This window comes from Rhizophagus irregularis, chromosome 5, assembly GCF_026210795.1.
Source record: "Rhizophagus irregularis chromosome 5, complete sequence".
In the NCBI taxonomy this organism is placed as follows: Eukaryota; Fungi; Glomeromycota; class Glomeromycetes; order Glomerales; family Glomeraceae; genus Rhizophagus; species Rhizophagus irregularis.
In genome coordinates this window covers 51,654-77,880 of record NC_089433.1, presented here as the reverse complement: position 1 = coordinate 77,880, position 26,227 = coordinate 51,654, and the positions used below count along the sequence as shown (strand labels likewise).

At 32.3% G+C, this 26,227-nt stretch overlaps 4 protein-coding genes across 4 annotated transcripts; all 4 read left to right on the top strand.

Moving 5' to 3' along the window:
- Window positions 1-6,197: 6,197 nt before the first annotated feature.
- On the top strand, window positions 6,198-8,418 carry OCT59_024599 (uncharacterized protein; the record flags this gene model as incomplete). The annotated part of the gene is made up of 3 exons (XM_066132678.1): window positions 6,198-6,675; window positions 6,755-7,290; window positions 7,396-8,418. The coding sequence occupies 3 exons, from the start codon at window positions 6,198-6,200 to the stop codon at window positions 8,416-8,418; spliced, it is 2,037 nt and encodes a 678-aa protein (XP_065991550.1).
- A 1,311-nt stretch (window positions 8,419-9,729) lies between these two features.
- OCT59_024598 (uncharacterized protein) lies at window positions 9,730-10,281 on the top strand (the record flags this gene model as incomplete). The annotated part of the gene is made up of 1 exon (XM_066132674.1): window positions 9,730-10,281. One exon carries the CDS (start codon window positions 9,730-9,732, stop codon window positions 10,279-10,281), a length of 552 nt encoding a protein of 183 aa, XP_065991549.1.
- Window positions 10,282-10,313: 32 nt separating this feature from the next.
- Window positions 10,314-10,547, top strand: OCT59_024597 (uncharacterized protein; the record flags this gene model as incomplete). The annotated part of the gene is made up of 1 exon (XM_025330837.2): window positions 10,314-10,547. One exon carries the CDS (start codon window positions 10,314-10,316, stop codon window positions 10,545-10,547), a length of 234 nt encoding a protein of 77 aa, XP_025167778.2.
- Window positions 10,548-17,131: 6,584 nt separating this feature from the next.
- OCT59_024596 (uncharacterized protein) lies at window positions 17,132-18,230 on the top strand (the record flags this gene model as incomplete). Its single annotated transcript, XM_066132666.1, has 3 exons — window positions 17,132-17,223; window positions 17,818-18,050; window positions 18,121-18,230. 3 exons carry the CDS (start codon window positions 17,132-17,134, stop codon window positions 18,228-18,230), a joined length of 435 nt encoding a protein of 144 aa, XP_065991548.1.
- Window positions 18,231-26,227: the final 7,997 nt, after the last annotated feature.

Sequence of the window (26,227 nt, the reverse complement as noted above, 5' to 3'; positions counted from 1 at the left end):
TCAATGTATTGCAAATAAAAAACGTTTAGAGTACTGAGTGACCCGTGAAATGTAGTTAATTATTTTTCTCGTAGCGATTAGCAACAATCTTTTAGACCATACATACTAATTTTTTATTGTTCGAGCGTATATGCATGTTAATACAAAATTATTGGACAATAAGATTGCCAGCGAAGATTCAAGGACTTTTATTCTCAAACATTCTCGCATATTCTCAAAATTATTACGTATATTATTGTAAAAGGACCCCTTGATGATCTTTACATATGGATTATGAATAGCGTTAAATTCTTTATTGTTAAATTAAGGAGAAGCTGTTGATCAGATTTTCATGATGTATTCATATTAACGTAATTTTCTCCAAAAGCATATTCCAAGATCGATCCTGCAAATTGTATAAAAAGGTGATTTCCGGCTAGTGAATCCTTTTATCTGCCTCATGCAAGTAAAATAAAAATCAAGCAAAAAAATAAAATCATTGATATTAACAATCAAACGAACTTGCATTTTCCACAAAGTCATAATAAAGTAAGTTAGTTTATTGCTCAGCTAGCTTCTTGAAACATGTCATCACAATATTAATCGATTTTCCCACCTCTATAGATGTTTTAAAATAAAATGGACGTATTACTCTTCTTGTTATATATCGGCATTTTGATCTTTGCCGAGAAAATCTTTGACAATCATCACGCGTACAATAGGCACAGTGAAATTACTCACATAAATCTCGTCACATGCCTTAACATCACGCTTAAGATTGCTTGCCGAAACCTGTTTGGCCTAATGCCGAAAGGTGAAACCTCTTATATAGTGCCAAAACGCCAAAACGCCAAAACTGCGAAACCTGTCAAAATTGCGAAACTGCCGAAACATGCCGAAACCTCTATAATAGGTTTCTCCGTAGTTTTGGCATAGTTGATCATAAGATTTGCATATAGTTACGCCAAGTTAAACCAATTAATAATATAATTTAGATGATCAAATAATCTACAAATAAAAGATTAAACTTCAATATTTTACCGTCGTCTTAGTTCTTTTAAGCTTTATCTAGTGTTAGAATTTTCATTTCTAACTCCCATATTAATATTATGATATTACACGTTTTTACAGTTTTTTTTTAAGGGGCTTATATTCATTAAAGGAAAATGCGTAACATGCATTTAATAAACCCAATACCGTCATCTCCTTTAACACTGAATTAAAGTTTCTTTTACTTTCTTCCATTTTCTTAATAATAATATTAATAATAAACTGTTTCAAATGACTGATCACATAGAAGATTCACCCATTAAAATAAAAAATAGAGGAGGTCGGCCACCTAATAGCATTTGGGAAGATATTAATAAAGAAGAAGCTGTTGGTTCTGGCAAATTTGCCGCCTCCTGCAAGTACTGTAAGAATACATGGTCACGCGGTGAAGTTTCAAAGCTCGAAAAGCATCTTTCAAACCATTGTCCAGATGCGCCAGCAGCAGTTGTTAGAAGGTATATGGCTAAAGTAATGGAACGGCAAGATAAGTCCAAGTCATCCAAAAAAAGAAAATACTCTGAAGGTCAAAGTAACATGGATGATTACCATGATTCAACAGAGCTTAACGAACAAAGATGTACACGAATTAATCGTGCATTAGTTAAATTTTTATTGCGTGCGGAATTGCGTTTAGAGTAGTGGAACATCCCTTTTTCATCAATTTTATAAAAGAGCTTAATGCCGGGTACAATACACCAACAAGGGAAGTATTAGTAAATCAACTACTTGAACGTGAATTAGCTCAAGTGAACTTCAAAGTTAATTCTGAGCTTGAAAAGGAAACGAATTTAACGTTAGGTTTGTTAAATTAAATAGGCTATCATACGTCATTTTTATTTAATCTTACTTACTATATAATATTAATTTATAATTTAGCCTTTGATGGTTGGACGTCTGGTACACATCGTTCAATTTGGAACTTCATTGTAATGACTCCGTCGCGTAAAGAATATCTTTATCAACTTTCTGATTTGTCTGAAAATTCGCACACTGCAGAATATCTAGTTACGGTAATTGAAAAGGTTATAGAAGGTATTGGAGAAGATTGAATATGTGCTGTAGTTTCCGATAATGCGGCCAATGTTCGTAATGCATGAAAAATTATACATGAGAATCATCCAAAGATTGAGAATGTGCGATGCGTTGCACATTCTATCAATTTAATTGCATGCGACATCGTCAAGGAGAAGTTTGGGAAACGTTTATTAAAACGTGTTAATATTTTGACAACCTTTTTTAGAAGTTCTCATCAGGCTAATGCAAAACTTGCTCAAATAATTAAAGAAAAAGGAATTAGTGGAGGAGGATTAAAATTATATTGCAAGACACGCTGGACTACTGCTAGTAAATCCGTAAATTCAGTAATAAATTTGGAATCAGCACTAGAAGAAATGGCCAGCGATCACGATAAAGTGCTAACAAATGATAAAATAAAACCGATTATTCAATCGAGAAATTTTTTTTCAAATTTACGAGTTCTTGATTTGTTCTGGATCCTCTAAGAAAAGCGGTATTTTCATTAGAATCGAGAAGAGCTACACTTGCAGATTGTTTCCTGAGCTTGGCAAGACTTGCAGCTACATTAAAAAAGTTATCCAAATCATTAAATCCTGCATTCTGAAGTCATTGTATCAAAGTAATAAATGAAAGATTTGATGAGTTCGATGATGATAAGTATATTACTTGTTTTTTATGGATCCCAGATTTAGAAATGCGCCACTTAAAAAATGCGCCCTCATGAGAATTATCAAATGTGCAGCTTCAATCAGGAAAAATTTAGGTTTCGACCGTTACGAAGCTGAAACTTTATGTGATCAAATACAGAAATATATTAATGAGCAAGAGCTATTTGACCTAGATATCGGTTTTGCTAAAGATAATCCCGTAAATTGGTGGAAATATATTAATACCGAACCAGAACCAGATGCCCTGCCAAGAATTGCAAGTTATCTATTTGCAATATGTCCTAACTCAGCAACTTGCGAACGTGGATTTTCGACTTTAGGATGGCTATTTCATAAACGTCGCTTAAATCTTAATGTGGATAAACTAGAATCCATGTGCAAATTAATTTTGTATTGGAAATCCAATTCAAAAACTGAACTTGGATTTTATGGAATTGATCAAAAAAAGAATACTCGTCTTAGTGATGATGAGATCAATATACGTATTGCAGAAGCTTTTGCAGAAGATGACGATAAGGAATATAATGAGGAGCAAGCTTCTACTCAGATATTAACTACAAGCGGTGAAACAATACCCGAAGACAATTGCCGTGTAGTAATCGAAAGTCTATGGATTGATCAATTTGTTAATTTATCGCATGATTCAATTACTAGTGAAATCGGCGATATTCCAAGAGATATATTGGATGATTCAGATGAAAATAATGCGGAAGATAATGAAGTTGATGATAGTGGTAATAACAAGAGACCCGGAGAAGGTGACTATGATTATGATATAGATGATGTATTAGGTATGGATGACGGTGATAATAATGACGATAATTATGATGATAATGAGGAATAATAATAATGAGAAATAATTACAATAGTTAATCCAATGAGAATTAATTCTAATATCATGTGATTTAAATAATGATACTATTTAGGAAATAAATGATGTAATTATGCAGGGCAAAATATTCGCGATCAAAGTCCAGTTAACATATAATTATGCAGGCAATGCAGGCAATTGTAATTTTATATTATATTTTAAAACATTGCAATTTAATTAAGGAATAAGGATAAGCATATTATATTTTAAAAATAGTGCAATTTAATTAAGGAATAAGGATAAGCATATTATATTTTAAAAATAGTGCAATTTAATTAAGGAATAAGGATAGGCATATTATATTAGAATCAATAAGTTTTAAGGACTTCTTTAATTAAATTTATTACATTAGATCAATAAATTTTAAGAACTGCGTTACAAAAAAAAATTTAGAACTGCGTTAATTAAATTTATTACATTAGAATCAAAACTGTGTTTATTTTGTTACAAATACTTTAATTATGTAGAGTGTTATTATGTTCATCAGTTCATGTTTTAAACATTACTATAACGAATTTTAAAATTATTATAAATATTATGAAATTTGAATTTTTTTTTCGCAATTCAAAACCAAATTGTATTTTTAATTTTCAAATTGTATTTAATTTTCAAATTGTATTTAATTTTCAAATTTCAAGTTACGAAAAAATCATAAAAATAAAAAATGGCAGCATTAGTACCTTTTGTCCCACTGCCACCACCAGTATTCCAATGGACGATTAACGCAGCTAGGCAATTAATCGCGGAGCGGAGAAACTTACATCAGCAATTCGAAAAAATTGCAAACCGTCATCATGTAAATGCATGGACAATAATAGCAAATAGATTATATAGAAAACATGTAGCGTATGGTGAGCTATATGCGTAGCATACGGTGCGACATGTAACAGTTGACGTGGTACAAATGTGACAAATAACTAAACAACACACCCAAATCACGTGATAAATATATGTTATATGTCACATCCCATTACTTTAATGCATAGTCACGTGAAAGAGTCACACCCGTGTATAACGTATACGCGACACTATACAGACGTACATAGCTCACCGTATGCTACATGTTTCCTGCGTACCCTAGCAAATAGGGTGTTCGTTGCAACGGGATTTGCAGCGACACCCAGGCAATACCAAACAAAATGGAATGCCCTCAAACGAGGTTATGAAAACCTCAGTAGGATAATAAATAATAATGATGACGACATTCCTATTATGAGCCCAAATAGTTTCGATAGAGCGTGTTTTGCTGATATGAACGATGAATTCTGGTTACAAACCGGTAATTATTATTAATTATTATTTTAAATTAATTTTATTTAGGCAATTCATTCAATTCATTAATATTTTATTGGATTTTAGATCTGTTTAGACGAGAGTATCGACGGCAGCATGCTGCGCATGATCGACATCGATATGAATATAGATTGCGAAGGAAAGAAGAAGGTCGCGATCTAGGTCTCGATCAAGAAGTAGATCAAGAAGTAAAGATAGAAGACGAGATAGAAGTAGAGATAGAAGACGAGATAGAAGTAGAGATAGAAGACGGGACAGAAGTAGAGATAAAAGAAGAGGTAGAAGCAGGTCCCCACATAGAAGATAAAGATATTATTAAATTTTAATTTTTATTATATTTTTAATCGTGTATTTTATTAGTTTAATATTAAATATTATAAAATAAATATTTACATACAAAAAATCATATTGTCTTTATTCTTATAAATTGTTTAAATACCGAAACTCTAATTAAATCATATAGAAAGTATTGCTGAAATGCCAAAACAGTTTCGGCAAGTTACGGCAGTTTCGCGATTTTGATAGGTTTCGCAGTTTTGGCATTTCTTGATGATTTGTTTTGGCAGTTTCACGTACGCCATTCTGCCGAAACCCTCTAGTTTCGGCAAGCAACCTTAATCACGCTCCTCAATAAACTTTGGCGCAGTATCGTACTGGCAATAAAAAAATCGAATTACCTTTATTGTAATTAATTAAGTAATAAATTTCAGGCAGAATGTAATGTTGCGAAAATTAATAATAATGGTAAGTATGAATCAGAAACATTTTTTTTACCTCAGTTGCTAATCTCCCAAATTTATCCATAGATTCGAAATTACTTAATCTCTGAGAAGTTTCATTACGGGAAATATTATTTTATATAATCTGTTTTTGGGAGAGGTATAAATAGACGAAAATCCTGTAGACATGGGCGGGATAATTTATTTCGAAAATCTAGTGTAGAAAAAAAGTATAGGGATGAGAATCTTGTAATTAGAAATATTAGCAATAGAAACAAATTAGCTATAGATATTTTTAGTAAACGTGAGAGAGCAAAGAAATAACTTGATGCTGGGACTTGCATTAAATGGCCTAGGATCCACGTACTTTCTCCCTCTTTGATAGCATCATACATTTCATTTGCTTCTCTATCATTTTTCTGATAAGTTATATATCTATAAAATAATCAATAAAGTTTTGCAAAAAAAACGTAATGATCAGAATCATGTGACTTTGAAATATTAATCAATCTGTGCGACTTTACCCCTTATTTATATCAAACTCTCCAGATTTATGAAAAAGAAATTTCTTCCCCATTTATCCATTATTCGTGATACAATATGTCTAATATTGCACCAACTGGAGCGCTTTGGTGTATCATTCGTGAAAATCATTTTATTTTCAAAATTACTATCAGAGCGGACAACGATCTTATCGACCTTAGAAATGTTATCAAGAATGTGAAACCAAATTATTTTGCTAATGTTGATGCAGACGAACTAATTCTATGGAGAACTAATGTTGCTTCGAATATACTTAGGAATAAAGAAACTGCTATTGAACCCTACTTAAACAAAAAATTAGAAGATCCAGCCGATACAGTTGGAAATACATTTCAAAACGTTGTAGGAAATAATATTCGAGTTATCCCGTTACTGGTGAGTCATACCATTTTTTTCCTTCTTCTCTTGCGCGTCATATTCGCCAATAATACCGAATACTTACTTATTCTTGTGCTTTTCTTTCCTGATTCTTATCGTCAAACCCGCCCAAAAAACACATTCGCGTTATCGCAGAGCAACTGGTTGTTAGTGGTAAGTGAGTCGTAATAATTTTGGTTACTATTTTATAACCATTCAGCTTACACTGTTTTTTTTTGCTAATCTCTATTATATAGTGTTTCATGGCATACACAGAAAGACTGTGGATGAAAAGTTGACGAACTTTTGGAAAGCTTTGAAAAATACAGCAGAATTGGATGATAATGATTTCCTTGAGCTATCTGGGGAAGCTCATTTTTTTGGAAAAAATAGCAAACCTTCAAAACTACTCATTCGTAAATATTATGATGACCTAATCTTAGTTGTTTTTGATGATAATGTAAGAAAACTGCGTATCTCTGAAAACCCAGAAATTGGGAAAACTTTCTTCAGATACTACATACTTTATCATCTCGCAGTGTTTAATTATACAGTTATATATGAAATCTGTATCATGAATGAACCAAGTCGAGTTATTTTATTTGATCACGAAGGCTGGGCCTTTTGTCTTCACAAGACATTTCACTTCGATGAAATTAATAGATACCTTGATGATTCTAGTGTTTGGTATGTCGTGGATGGTAAAGAACCAGATATAGTTGAGGCAAAAACAATTCTTATCTGCTCTCCATTGAATGCTCATCATAAGGAATTCGATAAAAAGATTCCAAGTGTACGATACATGCCAATATGGTCCTGAGACGAAATCAACATATGCAGTAATAAACTTTTCAAAGATCTTAGTGTTAATAAGGTTTATGGGTTGTTTAAAAAATAGGGAGGGATCCTTAGGTATGTTTTGGCAGGTGCTCTGAACACGGAAATTCAAAGTCAGCTCAAAGATGCAATTGGATTATGTGATGAAAATATATTTAGATATATTGGTAGAAGCGAAAGCAAAGACGATGTAAGTCATAAACTCGTCCATATTTGGACAAACTTACCAGGGAGAGATGATGCAGAACCCTATACGCAAAAAATTATTAAATTTGCATCTGACTATGTGGTTAAACAGGTAACTAGTAATGTCAAAAGGATGATAACAAATAAATTGTTTATGAATCTAGATGAAGTCTTGAACGGAGGCAAAAGTAATTCAGTCCTAGGCAGTTATTTTGAGTCAATCGCTCACCAGATGTTACGGAGTGGGTGGGAATTTCAAATTCATTTTTTAGATACTAAAAAAAAATACACGTTCAAGCTTTCTCAACAGGATGAACATAGGTTTTCTAATATTAATGAAACTAAAAATGAAATGTACTATCAACCAATTGATAAAACTTTCCCATCAATTGATGCAATTTATGCACCTGACACCCTCTTCCAAATGACTACATCCTTGAATCATAATATTAAGATGATTGGTTTGAATAAACTTCAGAGTAAATTAATGAAAACAGGTGATATTGATTTTTATTTCGTTGTGCCAGCACAGTTGTTTGATAATTATAAAAAGCAGAATTATGCTACAATTAAAGATGTTATTGCTACAAATGTAAATCCTTGGATTATTGAACAGATCAAGCAATACGTTCTGAGAATTGATTTGGGTTCTGAAGATTCACTAGCTAGAATGTCATCTACTGCAACAATTGAAGAAAGAATTTCAACTTTGTCAACTGCCGATGAACCATTAATCACACCATTAGCTAGAATCTCAACTCTGTCAACTGCAGATAAACCATTAACTGACGATGCAGACCCATCAACTGTTCCTGCAAAAAGGTCCTCTAGTTATATAGAAAGAGGAGAAGGAAGTAAAAAAGAAAGTAAAAAAAGAAATAAGAAAAAGAAAAAATAAAAAAAAACATGAATTCTGGTGTGATGTGTGATAAGTAAAAAGTAGCATATCTAAGAGCTTAGTTGCGAATTCATATACAGTACAAGCATATCATATTGACAAACGTGTAAAAATAAATCATTATCTGCATATATTACTCCCTCAAAATAAAAATTTCTTATTATTCCCTTGCCTTAATATTATCGCTAAGACGGTTAGATTATCTCCCGCAGAAGCTATGCTCATGCGCATGTAATATAAATGAGAGTTTCCAAGTCACATGATTCGGATCGTAACAGTTTTCCCGAATTTTCCGTTCACATGATCTATAATATTTTGAATATCACAAGTGACACATACATCTTAAATATAACTATTGATGAAACCAATTATGTAATTGCTGAAATTTTAACATGAAAGGTTTGATGAGCTCAGATAGCCTCGGCCATCATTTTTAGGAGAATATGGCTATCAAAAATTAGCCATATGTTTGCCTGTCACTTGATCACATTTTTTCTGCGCAATTTTGACGAGCTCGGACAAGTAGTCCAGACTTTGCCATCATGATTTTAGGAGATAAATTTAACCGATTTTTTTTAAACTGCTAAAAATTAACCGTATGTAGTTTTCTTGATCGCTGGTCAGTCGATCACGTTTTTCTCCTCTCTTGATCTATCAATCTGCGAAGATAGCATATGTGTATAAAATAATTCGTTGAGCCCGGGCACCGTGCCAATCACTACCATACTATAGGCTATTTCGGAAAATAAATTTAACCGGATGCTAATCCTGCTTATGCGCAACCCTGAACAAGCAGTCCAGACTCTACTATCATGATTTCAGGAGATAAATTTAACCGGATGTTTCTGCGCAATTTTGACGAGCCCAGACTGCATGTCTAGACTCTACCATCAGAAAAAATAGGAGATATTAATTATCTGTATTTAGTTGCTACGGAAAATCTGATTGGTCAATCATCTCGTGATTTATAGAAACTCGCCAACTCCTGGAACACTCCTGGAACACTTCTAGAACTATCGAGGAACTATTGAGGAACTGGCAGGGAGCTAGGGTGATATATGTAATATGATATACGTCATGCCACAAACCGATTTAGCCAAGCACCGTGCATATGCATGTAAATATAAAATTAGCTTAGCCTTAATAAGAGAGATGACCCTATAAATCCCGATATACTTGTAATCGAATAAAAAAATGAATTTTGGATTTACTAGCATGTAGTCTCTCAAATCGGCTACAAATCTGTATAAATTTGAATGGCGATATTATCTAGTATAAGTTGCTAAATAATTGCTAGAATTCGCTAGTAAAATGGTTAAAAGTGACAAATATGGTTTAAACCCTATAGTGGTGAAAGCATTAACTAATCTGCATTACAGATATAGTAATGAAACGCCAAAAATGTGGTATTTCCAAATTCGTGTTCCATTCAGGAAACTTATCGAATATAACCCAACATTCTTCTCAAAGAATGAATTTATTCACATGACTGAAAGAGAATATAAATATGGGAAATTCGGACCTGAAAGACGTACATTTCATATTTATTGCACTGCATGTGATTCCTTAGTATTTATCTGTGAAAATACTGAGAAATGCGCAGATAAGCATCTGAATGAATGCATTGCTAAAATAGAGGAAAGGCGTGTTGCATATTATAGATCTGTATTATGGAAACGAAAAAGTAAAAAAGCGCTTAGTGATGATGAGATTGGTGAAATTTATGGTAATATTTATTTTAGATACAGAAAAAGCTCTGAATTTTATTATTCTCGTGCTTCAAAAGAAATTATGAAAAGTGTTGCATATCATTTAATTAATAGTGCAAAATTATCCAACGGGCTCAGAGAACTTTCAAGTTGAGACCTGAAACATGGGCAAAACGAGTTTGGAATATGGTGAGGAATGATGGTACTTCTTATGAGAAGAAGTTTCTATCTCCTCGTGATAAAAGAGATATTTATGATCCATATGTATGGTATATTGATCGAAAAATTCTAGCTAAAGATTTATCTGAATCTTTTCTGAATAATTTATATGATGGTCATATTCCACGTGAGTGGGCAGAAAAGAAGAGTGATCAGTTACATAATCAATTAGGTAATATAGCATATATAGTTGCTTTATAGTATTACATCAGCAAGGCTATAGAATCGTTACATATGGTGATTGGTATTATATGTTAAAGTGGCTATTAAATCCTGAATATTACCGTATTAATGAATATTATAACAATAGCAACGTAAACTTTATTAAAAGTTCAGAATATGCGCGTTATAGATGTAAAATAACAGGCAAACCATATCTATATGATTCGCTAAAAATTGACTATTTTAAATCTGAATATGGTTTTACTATCGAGATAAAGTTTAACATTATAGATTTCTCAGATTTGAATAATAATTGTGAATATGTGTGCCAAGTTTTTCGGGCCATAGATTCTTTATCAAAATAATATAGTATTATATTTATGTATAATTATTAGCCAAAGACATTTTACTTAATAATACAATAAATCATTTTTCTTACTTTCATTCGCTTACTCCACTACAATGTATGGGTGATCGCTAGTGAAATGTATAATTTATGTGAAATAAAAAATTGTGATCCACCTAATCTGGGTTAGACCATCCATGCGAGTACCTTACAGATAATACATGTGGACTGTGCGACAGAAAATAAACGTGTTTCTGATCCTGATGAGTGGATATGATGGTAATAAGTGATACTTTATGCTTGTGTGATGAAATAATTTCACATATAAGCGTAAAGCGTTCCCCAAAAATATTTCGAATTTTTTCCCTAGCAACGTTTAGTGGAATTTGTGAGTTTATTTCTCCAGAGCTACAGGCTATTTCTACTATATGGTGTTTACTAGAAATACATTATATAACGTTGCCAGGTCTTAGTATTAAGCGGTACGGCGAAAAAAAAGTTCGTATATGCATATTCTCCAACGCCTTTGCAATGTTGAGATCTACAATGCACATTCCGCATGTCTTACTCTTAAACATAAAATTTTGGCGTAAAGTACCTTGCATATCTCCTATCTCTCCCCCAACATGAATGTGAATTAGAGAGGATGTGAATGGGAAATGCAAGACATTTAAAAGGGTATGGCGAAAAGGTATTGGAATTTACCGTACATTATTTTTTTTTACTTTGACTAGCAAGCTTTTCACTAACAATTATCTTCTTATTTTATCTAAACATGGAAGAGTTCCTTTTAACCAGAGAACCCCTTGATATCGTCAGAATTTCTACGGCATTATTTGTACGAGTAGAGGAAGGTGAATGGACAGGCAATCTCGAAAAGGAGGTGGAGAACTTTGAAAATATTTTGCAAAAAGTTTTAGAACGAGTTCCCTCGGAGGATGTTGAACGAAAAAAAAAGCTTTGAAGTTTTGGTACTGGGAAAAAATTAGCTAAACGGGTAAGATGATAAACTATTTTCATGATGAATATATGGATATGATGACATACTTTTTTTTAGGTTTTCTAGTATGGTATAATTGCAAGGAGGGGGACTCTTTCTGACGATCATTCTACCCAAATTTTTAGCGGAAGGAAAAACGTCTTTTACGAGTTTTTTTATTAATAAAATACAAATAAATAACCTCAAAAATGGAGTCAGCATACAAATTTACAGAATATAGATATAGGTTTCTAAAAGAAACAAAAAATATTTTCAGTGCGAACTCAAGGACCACAGCAAAACTCCCAGAAAGAGTACCAAGAGACGGCGGTCTCAGCAAAACTGAACAAAACTTCCTGGAGTCAATACGGAACGATGCTGTACGCAGAAAAGAAACAATAAAAGATATCATTTTAAAGTGTTCAGCAACGTCTTTCGACGTCTATATAGACGAAATAAAAAGACTCTCATGGGAAAATTCAAAGTTGCGAGAAGAGCTGCGGAGAAAAGATCACATGATGGATAAGAAAGGCAAGATGGAGAAAACACAGGAACGAATAATATCGCAGAAAAATGAACAAATAAGGAAAATTTCGCAAGAAGTAGAGAAAACGAGATCAGAACTAAAAAAGGTTAAAACAGGCGTCAACAAAGAAATCGATCAGCCGAATAAATCTAAAAAAGGCAGATCGTTAACAAACAGGAGAAAACGGGAAGAAATTTTAGAGATACCAGTTTTACCCGAAAATACCAGTAATGATCAGCAGGCCAAGGAGGCACGTGACATATTTTTCTACGATATACCAAAATATTGGAGTGAGGACGATGTTAGAACAAATCTGATGAAAATAGGAACGGTTTATAGACTGCAAATTCGAGGACAATACAAATACAAAACCGTTAAGGCAAAAATATCTTTGAACGAAAATTTTGAAAAAACGTTCTCGGATGGACATTTCGGTATTTGTATTAGCAAAAACTTCATCAGATGGTATGACGCAAAATTAGGTTTGAAAGGACGACAAGAGCGGGATCAATGGCAGACTGTGAAAGACCTAACTAACGAGGAAATGGAATTTATAAAGAAGGACAACATATACGACTTCACGAAACAACTGCAACAAACTTCCAAAACGGCGTTCATTAAAATTATCAAAATCACAAAAAATTGGAAAGTGATTGGGTATTTCAAGAACCTCAAAGAAATGGAAGAAGCAGTGGAGGATTCATGCACACAAGGAGATATCAATAGAGTTTGGCTAGTGAGAAACAAGAAGACGATATACAAAGATGGTGATGATAAAAAAAGAGCGATGAAACAAAAAGAGAAGTTCGTTCAAGACAAGGCTATAGCTACGGAAAACAGGACGAGATCACCTTTACGATTGGCTAGTGAACCGAAGATACCTATCACACCACCGGAGAGAATCTACAGAGAATTAGGAAACTTCGCTTCACGAAAAGAAAGCTTACTATATCCATCAAAAACGGAACAAACACTAAGGACAAGTAAGACGCCAGACGAAAATGAAGTTGTCGAGATGATCAAAAACTGGAGAGTAGGAGAAGAGAATACTTCAGATCATAACGACACTACAGGGAATAAAGGGGAATCATCTTCCTTAAGGAAAGATAATGTAGCACCAGAAGAAGTGGTTGATATTATCAAAGATTACAGAACGGGAAATAAAATTAAATACGTTCAGTATCAAGAATCAACACACGAGGTTTTGATGGATAAACTGAAGGAAGTGAGGAACATCTTCGATCAAACGTCTAACAAAATGGAATGGGAGAAAATTAACGATGAGGCCATCCACGCGATACGCAGAGAACATGGGATTACAAGTCAGGAGGAAGCGAGGAAATGGGCCATGGACAAAAACAATTTCTTCCTAGTAGGCAACAAAATCATAAGTTTAGCGGAACAAACGAGAATATTCCAGGAATATACGACCCTAAACGATGATTTTAAAAAAAGATTGGAGAATGAAAATCGCTACCAAGACGAAAAGAAGATCGGTGAAAAAAGACCGATGTTAGAATCTCCGAAGAAAGAGGAGGAACCTTCAGATCTTGACCAGTTTGATGAAGAGAACAGTATTCTTGAGGAGTGCTGGACAACAAATTATCAACTTGAGGAAGGACAAAAAATCCAGTTTACGATGTTTGATGAAGAAAAAGAAGAAGAAGCAGAACCTACGGCATCACCATCAAAAAAGAATAGTGGAAAGAAAAAGAAGAAGAAGAAGAACAACAAGAAGTGAAGAGAGAAGGAAGAGACTTACGAGGAAAAATGAATTATTTTTTTTTTTAATCGAAGTCACGTGATTCACGTAAAAAAGATTCCGATAACAAAATTATAAAAAAAAAAAAAAAAAAAAAGTATTTTATTTTGACTCGTTCAATTTAGTTTAGAATACTAACTTTTATTCTTCGTAGGTATAAAGGGGATTTGGTGGAATATACTGTTTGGGTGTGGGACCGTTGGGACTCATCTTTTGAAGCTGCACATGGCAGACTCGAACATTATTACACATTTCATCTTTAATCCTACATTTTAAAATTTAGAATTCAAATAGTTAGGTTTCAAAAATAGTATAGTTTGCTAGTTTTAGATATTTTATTTTCAGGTAGTATATTTATTTTATTATTTTTCTGTAATGTTTCTTTTTGTTTGGTTCGATTACTCTGTTATAGGGTTGTTACATGTTTAGCATGACCAGCTCTAAGTGTCTTGTAACTTAGGATAGTTTATTTGACTGACTCTAAATCCTAATAAAGATGCATTACAGTTTTAAAAAAAAAAAAAAAAAAAAAAGTATGGTATAATTGCTAGCGAAGGGCTGATGTCCGTTGTAATATAATTACTTCCCGCACAGTAGTAACTAGTTTTATACCATATGCTATATATCAAACTTTTGCCGGTACTTGAGACTCCGTGAAATGGAAACCTAATCTGATCCCGCGATATAAAATTTAATGTGTTTGTGAAACGAGTCTTGGAAGACTAATTTTTTTAACTAAATTCTAGGTTGCTAGTCTAGAGCTCCGAATGTGTCGGGTCAGGTCGGGTAATTGACTTGACTCGACCCAAGGCAAGTCATGAATTTGATGACCCGACCCGAATATCACGGGTCAGTTCGGATATCCGACCCGACCCATTGACCCGATATATTTTAGATCAAAAAAACGTTTCGGCACTTTTTATTACGCCAAAACTTTGTTTCTTCTAATGAAAAACGTCGGACCTGACATTTTTAAATTAAAGAAACAATTTTTTTTTGTTTCTTTTAATAAAAAACGTCAGGTTCGAGGTTTTTTAATTAAAGAAACATTTTCTTTTGTTTCTTTTAATAAAAAACGTCAGGTTCGACATTTTTTAATTAAAGAAACGTTTTCTTTTGTTTCTTTTGTTTCTTTTAATGAAAAAACGTCAAACCTGACGTTTTTTAATTAAAGAAACATTTTTTTTATTTCTTTTAATGAAAAAAACGTCAAACCCGACGTTTTTTAATTAAAGAAACATTTTTTTTTGTTTCTTTTAATGAAAAAAATGTCAAACCCGACGTTTTTTAATTAAAGAAACATTTTTTTTGTTTCTTTTAATGAAAAAACGTCAAACCCGACGTTTTTTAATTAAAGAAACATTTTTTTTATTTCTTTTAATGAAAAAACGTCAAACCCGACGTTTTTTAATTAAAGAAACATTTTTTTTTATTTCTTTTAATGAAAAAAACGTCAAACCCGACGTTTTTTAATTAAAGAAACATTTTTTTTGTTTCTTTTAATGAAAAAAACGTCAAACCCGACGTTTTTTAATTAAAGAAACATTTTTTTTATTTCTTTTAATAAAAAAATGTCAAACCCGACGTTTTTAATTTAAGAAACATTTTTTTTGTTTCTTTTAATGAAAAAACGTTAAACCTGACGTTTTTTAATAAAGAAACATTTTTTTTTTGTTTCTTTTAATGAAAAAACGTCAAACCCGACGTTTTTTAATTAAAGAAACTTTTTTTTGTTTCTTTTAATGAAAAAACGTCAAACCCGACGTTTTTTTATTAAAGAAACATTTTTTTTGTTTCTTTTAATGAAAAAATGTCAAACCCGACGTTTTTAATTTAAGAAACATTTTTTTTTGTTTCTTTTAATGAAAAATCGTCAAACCCGACGTTTTTTAATTAAAGAAACATTTTTTTGTTTCTTTTAATGAAAAAACGTCAAACCCGACGTTTTTTAATTAAAGAAACATTTTTTTTGTTTCTTTTAATGAAAAAACGTCAAACCCGATGTTTTTTAATTAAAGAAACATTTTTTTTGTTTCTTTTAATGAAAAAACGTCAAACCTGACGTTTTTTAATTAAAGAAACATTTTTTTTTGTTTCTTTTAATGAAAAAACGTCAAACCCGACGTTTTTTAATTAAAGAAACATTTTTTTTGTTTCTTTTAATGAAAAAATGTCAAACCCGACGTTTTTTAATTAAAGAAACATTTTTTTGTTTCTTTTAATGAAAAAATGTCAAACCCGACGTTTTTTAATTAAAGAAACATTTTTTTTGTTTCTTTCAATGAAAAAATGTCAAATCCGACGTTTTTTAATTAAAGAAACATTTTTTTGTTTCTTTTAATGAAAAAACGTCAAACCCGATGTTTTTTAATTAAAGAAACATTTTTTTTGTTTCTTTTAATGAAAAAATGTCAAACCCGATGTTTTTTAATTAAAGAAACATTTTTTTTGTTTCTTTTAATGAAAAAATGTCAAACCCGACGTTTTTTAATTAAAGAAACATTTTTTTTGTTTCTTTTAATGAAAAAACATCAAACCTGACATTTTTTAATTAAAGAAACATTTTTTTTTTGTTTCTTTGATCGAACCTGATATTTTTAATAAAAAAAGACATTTTTGTAATTATTTTTAATGAAAAAACGTCGGATTCAGGTCAGTTTGGCATTTTTTTATATATATAAAATGCTGAAACGTCTTATTTTTGACCGAAATATGTCAGGTCAATGGGTCAGGTCGGGTACCCGACTCTGACTGACCTGACCTGAGGTCGGGTCATTAAATCTGCTACCCGACCTGAATTTTTCGGGTCAACCCGTCAGGTCACCCAATCCGTCAGGTCAAATTCGGAGCTCTAGTCACTACTGCATTTGAAGATCTATGTTCCTTCTCAGAAATAAAAGCATTGATAATTGACACCAAAGCCTGGCATGAAAATGCAAATGCGAATTTACGATCTTTGAAGCATGATGTTGGACAGTGTATAACTGAGAGCGCTAGTTATGAGAAAACCATGTGGGAGAGAATAGAAATGGAACTTGAGGAAATAAATGTAGAGAATCTTGGATTCAATCATCCAATTTGTTCAGGTGTTCTAGATATCAAGTCAGAACCCTTTTCAAATATGCCTGGGTCGGTTTCTGATATTTTTAAGGAACCATTTTGAAAATATAAGTTAGAACAGAATCATGAAATAATGGAAGCTTGTAAAGAATTTATCCAAAACGAAGAATCGAAAATTAACATGGATGAGGTTTTGGGTAATATTAATTATGGAGAATAATTGGACAAGCCCGAAGAATTGCAAGATCTAACAAAACGGATGTTAGAATCAATGTGAGTAACCGGCAAGCAATTCTTACTAAAATCCGTTTATGCGATTTTTTACTTTGCTCATTAACTGATAAATAATTATAGGCTCAAGGTTTGGAAGTCGCCAAAATACGAAGCATATATAAAGAAGGGGAAATCGATAAATGAAGGATCATATGTTTGTGAGGTGCTAGCGCCATTATTAAATATAGTGATAAACGATTTACCAGAAAACCTGATAGCATGGGATATATGGTAGGATTAGTTCAAAAGGTTACATTGCAACACTATCATATCTTTTGCTATAATTAATGTTTTCTAAATTAAGGGTGAAGAAGAAAGTTCAGCTAGTGCCATACGAAAAGGTTCTCGTAAAATTGCGTGAAGAGCCGATTATATGATGGTAGTTCAGCTAGGAAAAAATGCTGAACTTGAAATTGTTTATCTTGAGACCGGTAGACCTAATTCCAGTCAAGATAAGCGGGTTCGTGATCATAAAAAATTAATACGTTTCTCCAAGGATTCTATCAACACTACGAGAAGCATATTAAAGCTTAAAAGGATATTTAATCAACTATTGAAAAGGCAGAATTTGTCCATATTTACTATTAATATCGCAGGTATAACAAATTACTTCTATTTTTTTTACATATTTATAAATTGCTCATATTCTGCTTCATCTATTGCTAGGCGATGTTTTAGAACTTTATGCTATGCGGAAAGAATCAGGTATTTATAAGTACTGTTTAATAGAGGAAGCGACAATTCCATTGCATATGACTTCCCCAAGTGCCGTATAGGTGTATACCCACTTATACATGCATTGATGACTCTGAGAACGGCCGTCGCATGTACGATTCACAAAATATTATATAGTTCTGACTCTGGGGATAGTGAACATAGTTTTAGTGAAATGGTAGTAACAGTTACAACCCCCAAAAATTCATAGAATAGAGATTTCATACATGTAATTTTTATTAAGTTATGTTATTAATAAAGCAGTGTATTAGATAATAAAAAAATTCTTGGTATTTTCTGAGACATTATGTCCCAGAAAATTTTCTTGGCAAATTTCAGCGACGGCCTGGCCCAAAATCACTAACAATATAAAACTGTTAAGATCTTCTGGTGATCATTGATCACGTGATCTGAGCCTAAACCAATCCCTTACCAGATATGACACAATCCGCGATATAGGCGTGTACCACTATAGTCTATAAATGAATTTTGCATGCAAACTTTTTTTGTGCAAACCTATATCTAATAAAAATGTTCCATTCTGACTATAAACATATTATTGATAGACTACCTGAAAGTCTTGTCAAGAGAGCTTGCCAGAGACAGGACCCCGGATATCTCCAAAACAGGTCATAAGTCACACTTTTGGCAGATTGGCCCATTTTTCAGGGGCTCAAAAAATCGTTTTTTGTAAATATCTCGGCATCCAGTGGTCCAATTTTGATGAACTTTTTTTTAAATTGTAGAGCTAAATGAGGGCTACAAAATAAAAAAAAGTTCATTAAAATTGAATTACTGGATGCTGAGATATTTACAAAAAACGATTTTTTGAGTTTCAGCAAAAAGGGGTGTTTTTGGCCAAAAGTCCATTATGACCTTTATATTAGATATCCGGGGTCCTCCAGAGACTCTTGCACCATTCTAAAGACCCTGTTCCATTAGAATCTATTTCCAAGAAGTCTGAACGAATTGAATCTTATTTGAGGTGCACATTAGAGGTTTATGAGAATTCGTTAAATAAGAAGAAACGTAAAACTATGACTCAGGAAAAAATATTGCGCCCTTGAAGATGGCCAGAATGTAATGTATCCCCAGCATTACTGACTATACATGTTGTAGATAATTGGTCCCAAACCAATGTTACTACTTGGCCAGAGGCACTAAAGCATGATTATGAAGAAGAGAATAATCGCCAGGTTATGAATGAGCTTAAAGTACTATCTCAGACATCTGATCGATTATAATAAATGAACTTTTGAGAAATTTATGCATGACATAGAAAAGGAATATAGAGAGTGGATTACTGCAAATAAGAAAATGCGCTATGAGATCAAAAATCTGAAGATGCAAGTGCTGGAGGCAGAAAAGGAGCTGGCATCTATGAAGTCGAATTCTATTCATTAGTGAGAATTTGGTTGGGGATACTTTTTTCCTTGTATTTCTGCAAAGTAATATCCTGGTCAAGATTATGCGCTTTCTGAGGATCAATAAGGTTCTCCCATTCTCTTTTATAATTATGAAAAAAGAATGTCATTTCGCAGATCTCACCCAAGGCAGAGAAGAACATATGAAGAACATAAAGCTGAGCTGGAAGAAGAGAACTATCATCTTCGTAGTGAATTGCAAGCAGAAGTTGATAGTAACTGCCAAAATGAAAAGCAGATCAGGGCGCTGGAACGTGAATGTGTCCGTTGTGAACAAGAAATCTGAACTCTTAATGGTGAGATAGAACGTCTTGAGAATGCTTCGAAAGAGAAGATAGTAGAGCTAAAATCTGAAATTTCCAGCCTAAAAAAGCAACTATATCAAGCTAAGAACTAAGAAGGATATTCGTGATAATGAAAAACATATTTCTAGTATAGAGAGAATGGTGTTTTTCCTGTAGTATTATGTTTCTTCGTTCGATACGCTAAAAGTACTGCATCGATTAATTGATCCCATTCCTTATTATTATCTTGAATTAATTTTGCAATATATTCACCAATTGTTCGATTAAATCTTTCAACCATTCCATTTGTTTGAGGTTTATAAGCTGAGGTAAAATGATGTTTAGTTTGATAATTTTCACATAATTCATCAATCAATTTATTCATAAATGATGTTCCTCTATCTGATAGAATTTCTTGTGGAACTCCATGTCTACAAATAATTTCTTCATAAATAAATTTAGCTACTGTTTCTGCTTTAATATTGGATATCGCTCTTGCTTCTGGCCATTTTGTAAAATAATCCATGGCGACGATAATATATCTATTTCCACTACTGGTGATCGGTAATGGTCCTTTAATGTCAATTCCTATCCTGTGAAATAGTCCCTTAACTGGTATTGGTATCAGTTCCTCTCAACGATTAGTAGGTCCTCTTCTTTGACAAATATCACAAGTTCTTATATATTCTTTTACATCTTCTCCCAATTGTGGCCAATAATATCGATCTTTGATTTTTCCAATTATAGCATCTATTCCTAAATGAGTACCGCTCATATCTGTATGAAAGTGATATAAAATAGGTTCTACTTGTTCGCGTAGAATTACTTTTCTTATACCATCCTTTGTTTTCCTAAATAAAATATTGTTTTGATAAATATATTGGGTTGAGTTTTTCCGAATTTGGGTTTTCCGTTTATCAGTTATACCATCCATAAAAGTGAGAGTTGTTAAAAATAAAATTAATTCTTTATATGGTTGTTCATCCATGATCGTTATGTGAGGTTAAAGGATTGGTGTGATTATTAGTTGAGGTTGAGTCGAGACGAGATAATGCATCAGCATTCGTATGTTTAGTTCCTTTCTGATATACAATGTCATATTTATATTCCGATAAGGCAATCTTTCATCTTTCCAATCTTTTATTATTATTCTCTGTTGTTGAATTCAACAACCACTTGAGCGCTGCATGGTCGGTGATGATGGTGAATTTACTTCCATAAAGATAATGTCGAAAATATTTAACTGCCCATACAATTGCAAGGCATTCCAATTCTGTGATGGCATAATTCTTTTCCGCCGGTATTAAAGTTCGACTAGCATAGGCAATCACATGCTCTTGATCATCAGTTTTTTGTGCAAGTACTGCGCCTAACCCTATAATTGAAGCATCGGTATATAAGAAGAAAGGTTTTGAAAAATCTGGGTATTGTACGATCGGTGCCATTGTTAATTTATCTCTTAAATTCTCGAATGCCTTTTGTTGTAAATTCGTCCATTCATAGGGTGCATCTTTTTTTAATAACTTGTACATTGGATCAGCAACTTTAGCAAAATCTTTGATAAAGTGTCAATAATAAGAGAATAATCCTAGGACTCCACATAATTCTCTAATATTTTGAGGCTCTGGGTAATTAACCATTTTATCGACTTTTTCTGGATCAGGTTTAACACCTTCTTTTTCCACAACATATCCTAAAAATTGAAATTCAGCTGCTGCAAAATGACATTTCTCTGCTTTTAATCTTAAATTCACCTTACAAATTCTATTTAGAACTTCTTCCAAATGTTGGATATGATCTTTAAAAGTTTTTGAATATATAATGACATCGTCAAGATAAACTAAAACGAACTTTTCCTTTATTCCATGTAAAACTTTATCTATAGTTCGCCGAAATGTCGCAGGTGTATTGCAAAGTCCAAAAGGCATAACTTTGAATTCGTAGGTTCCAAATTTTGTGATAAAAGCTGTTTTTTCCTGGTCTTCTGCCCTTACTTTTATTTGCCAATACCCTGACGCTAAATCTAAAGTGGTGAACCATTGTGCATCTTGTAAAGAATCTAATAATTCATCAATCCTTGGAAGTGGGTAATTATCCTTTTTTGTAATATCGTTAAGAGGTTTATAATTAACGCAAAACCTAAGTTTTCCATTCTTCTTTTTCACTACTACTACTGGAAATGACCATGGACTAGTCGATGGTTCTATTAGCCCTTGTTCTAACATGTCATTAATTTCATTCTCAATAAATTCATTTTCCTTTGATGCTGTCCTATAAGCTCGCTTTTTGATAGGTGGCACTTCTTCAGTGATAATAATATGTTCCCCTTCTGGAGTTTGTTTTAACTCTTGCAATGATTTAGCGAATAGCTGAAGTCTTTATTTTTTTCTAGTAATTGATGGAGTGATTGATATTGACTTTTCTCTAATTCTCCAATCGGAACAACTTTTTCTGGTTCTAATTGAATATTAGATACATTCGGACTTTCTGATTCTTGCATCACGTGATAAATATTCCAATCTTCTTGAACTATTTGACAATTATCACAAACTTCTTGATCTCCTAAGGTTTTACATAGGCATTTTCCTGGTATTTTACTATTAATTACGCCAGTACTATTGTGACTTTGTTGCTTAATATATTCCAGATACCCTGGGTGATATTCTCGATCATTGATTTGAAAAGTACTTTTGGTTATTTCTGCCTTGTAAAATGGAACGGCTATGGTGTCTTCTAACTCATCTTTTAATTCTAGTTTATCTACTGGGTCAATGACTGTATATTTTGTTGGGTCCAATTTTTGAGAACATGTGATAGGAATTTGTTGTTGAATTCCTTCATATTTAATGGTGATGGTATTCTGTCCATAATCGATATTTGCATTAACTTTCTTCAACCATTCGTTACCAAGCAGAACATTATATTCAGCTGAGTTTGTGACTATCATATTGACATAGACTTTAATATCCCTCATTTGCACTGGGACTTGCTGAACCATCCCTAACGGTGATGATTTTTGTCCTGTTACATCAATGATCTTAATATTCGTAGGTAATTCAATTCCTTTATTGACTTTATCTAGGAATCTTTTAGAAATAATACAACCTACAGCCCCTGAATCTATTAAGACATTAACAGGTTGTCCATATACAATCGCTTCTCCATACAAAGCTTCTTCAGCTCTTTCTTTTTGATTAAGATATGCTGGTTCTTCTCTAATCAATTGGTTAAGAATATCAGTATAATAATTAACTAATATTGGGGTTAATTCATTATGTTTCACCATAAATTGGAATTGTTCAAAAGAAGTAATTGTCTAAGCTCCTTGTTTTTCAGGTTCAGTTCGCTGTAACTCTTGATTAGTGTTCTGAACGGGTCGGGTCAGGTCAGGTAATCCGTCTTACCCAACCCGACAAAAAAAAATCGGGTCGGGTCGGGTCGGGTAACCCGTCTTACCTGACCCGACCTGTTTGACCCGTTTGACCCGTTTGACCCGTATATCAAAAATGATTAAAAAATTAAAAAACCCCGGGGTTTTTAATTGAAAATGTCAACCCGACATTTTTTAGTTAAAAAAAAACAAAAAACGCCAAACTTGACATTTTTCTGTTAAAAAAGTAACGTTTCGGCGTTTTTTTAATATTTATTATATAAAAAAACGCCGAAACGTTTTTTCTTAATAATTAATACTAAAAAAAAAACGTTTTAACGTTTTTTTTTATAATTTTATATGAAAAAACGCTGAAACGTTTTTTCTTAACAACTAATACAAAAAAAAAACGTTTTCAGCATTTTTTTAATATAATTTACATGAAAAAACGCCGAAACATTTTTTCTTAATAATAATGCAAAAAAAAAACGTTTCTGCATTTTTTTTTAATAATTTTATATGAAAAAATGCTGAAACGTTTTTTCTATAATAATTAATACAAAAAAAAACGTTTCAGCATTTTTTTTCTAATAATTTTATATGAAAAAACGCCGAAACGTTTTTTCTATAATAATTAATATAAAAAAAAACGTTTCGGCGTTTATTTTTTAATAATTTTATATGAAAAAATGCCGAAACGTTTTTTCTTAACAACTAATACAAAAAAAAACGTTTCGCATTTTTTTCTAATAATTTTATATGAAAAAACGCCGAAACGTTTTTTCTATAATAATTAATATAAAAAAAATGTTTCAGCGTTTTTTTTTAATAATTTTATATGAAAAAACGCCGAAACGTTTTTTCTATAATAATTAATATAAAAAAAACGTTTCGGCGTTTATTTTTTAATAATTTTATATGAAAAAATGCCGAAACGTTTTTTCTTAACAACTAATACAAAAAAAAAACGTTTCGCATTTTTTTCTAATAATTTTATATGAAAAAACGCCGAAACGTTTTTTCTATAATAATTAATATAAAAAAAAATGTTTCGGCATTTTTTTTAATAATTTTATATGAAAAAACGCTGAAACGTTTTTTCTTAACAACTAATACAAAAAAAAAATGTTTTCGGCGTTTTTTTAAATATAATTTACATGAAAAAATGCCGAAATGTTTTTTCTTAATAAGTAATATTAAAAAAAAACGTTTTGGCGTTTTTTTTTAAATTTTATATGAAAAAACGCCGAAACATTTTTTCTTAATAATCATGCAAAAAAAACGTTTCGGCATTTTTTTCTAATAATTTTATATGAAAAAATGCCGAAACGTTTTTTCTTAATAATAATACAAAAAAAAACGTTTCGGCATTTTTTTTTACATATTTGACCCATCTAAGGTTGCTTGTCTAAACCTCTTCAAAATCCTACGATTAGTTTCGTCAAAATTTTACTATAGATTTATTATAGTTTCGGCAGAGTTTCGGCAGTTTCAGCATTTATAATAAGTTTCAGCAGTTTCGCCTTTCTCCAAAGTTTTGCCAGTTTTTTAATATAACTTTAATATAGTTTCGGCAGAATTTCGCTTTTCGGCAAAACGCCATCTTGCCTAAACCCCTAGGTTTCGGCAAGCAACCTTAGACCCATCTGACCAGAAATATTATGTCGGGTCAAATGGGTCAACGGGTCAGGTCAAACTGTGACCCGACCCGTTCAGAACACTACTCTTGATAATCAGGTACTTTTGTTAAATAAACATCACAATTAAAAGCTGGATCGTTAAATAAAAATACACATTCATCTTTTTTAATATCTAGCGCTGTTTCTTCTTTTGTTTCTCTAAGCACAACTTGAAGAGAAAATTCACGATTTTCTACTTTTCCTCCTGCTACTTGCCATAAATTATATATTGTTTTACTTTTCTGTAGCCGTTTCGATAAATAAATTCCAAAGTTATTATATAAAATATTGAGAACATATGTAGGTCTTTTTAATAGTTGAATTGGCTTTTCAATAGGTCTGATTTCTTCTAATGGGTCCTTCCAATTCACTCTTTTAGTACCAATTTCGTTAGAGGGTTTTCTAAAATTCGCACTCTCCCCCTCTAGAGGTGCGCTTAGTAGTTTAAACGACCATTATTTTGAAAACCATTATTAGTTCCATTGTTACTATTATTATTATTTGATGGTGGTGATCTGCAGTTCCTAGAGACATGTCCTTTTCTACCACAATTATAACAATCAACATTCCTTAAATCTCTCCCATTATTGTTGCGATTATTATTGTTTTGTTGATTATTTCTTTAACGACAGTTTTTTGCGATATGTTCGATTCTTCCACAGACATAGCATCCTGCATTATTCCTGTTTTGATTATTATTATTATTATTCGGAGTAGAATTAGTTGGTTTAGTTTCTATGCGCATTTGACTTAATGCTGCAGTAATTCCTTCGCTGATTTTCCGTTCAACCATCTTTTCTACACTTTCTGGTTGGGAATAACTCATCGAATAGGCAGGTTGATACATGGCTAAGTTGGTTCGAGCAGGGATTATTCCTCTATTCATATTTTATAAATATCCTGGCATCATTGAATAGACCGATAAATCCATTCCCATTGAAAAAGCAGTTTCTAATGCTTGTGCTTTTTCCATTGCTTTTTCTACTGTTTGAGGCATAGCGGATTGTACAGGTACAACAAATTCAGGTCTTAAACCTTCAATAAATTCATGGATTTTATCTAATTCCATTCGTCTATCTGTAGGATCTACTCTTTTCCATAATTCTGTAATTGCTGCGATATATTCTTCAATCGTTTCACCTTGCTTTTGTTTTCTATTCCGCAATTGATGTTTCCATTAGCTAATTCTGAAAGGGTTACAGAAATGATTCTTAAATAAATGCGTAAATGATCATTGAGGGCTATTATCATTCTCCCAAAAAGTAATATTTTGACGATTGTACCAAGTTAATGCTGTCCCTT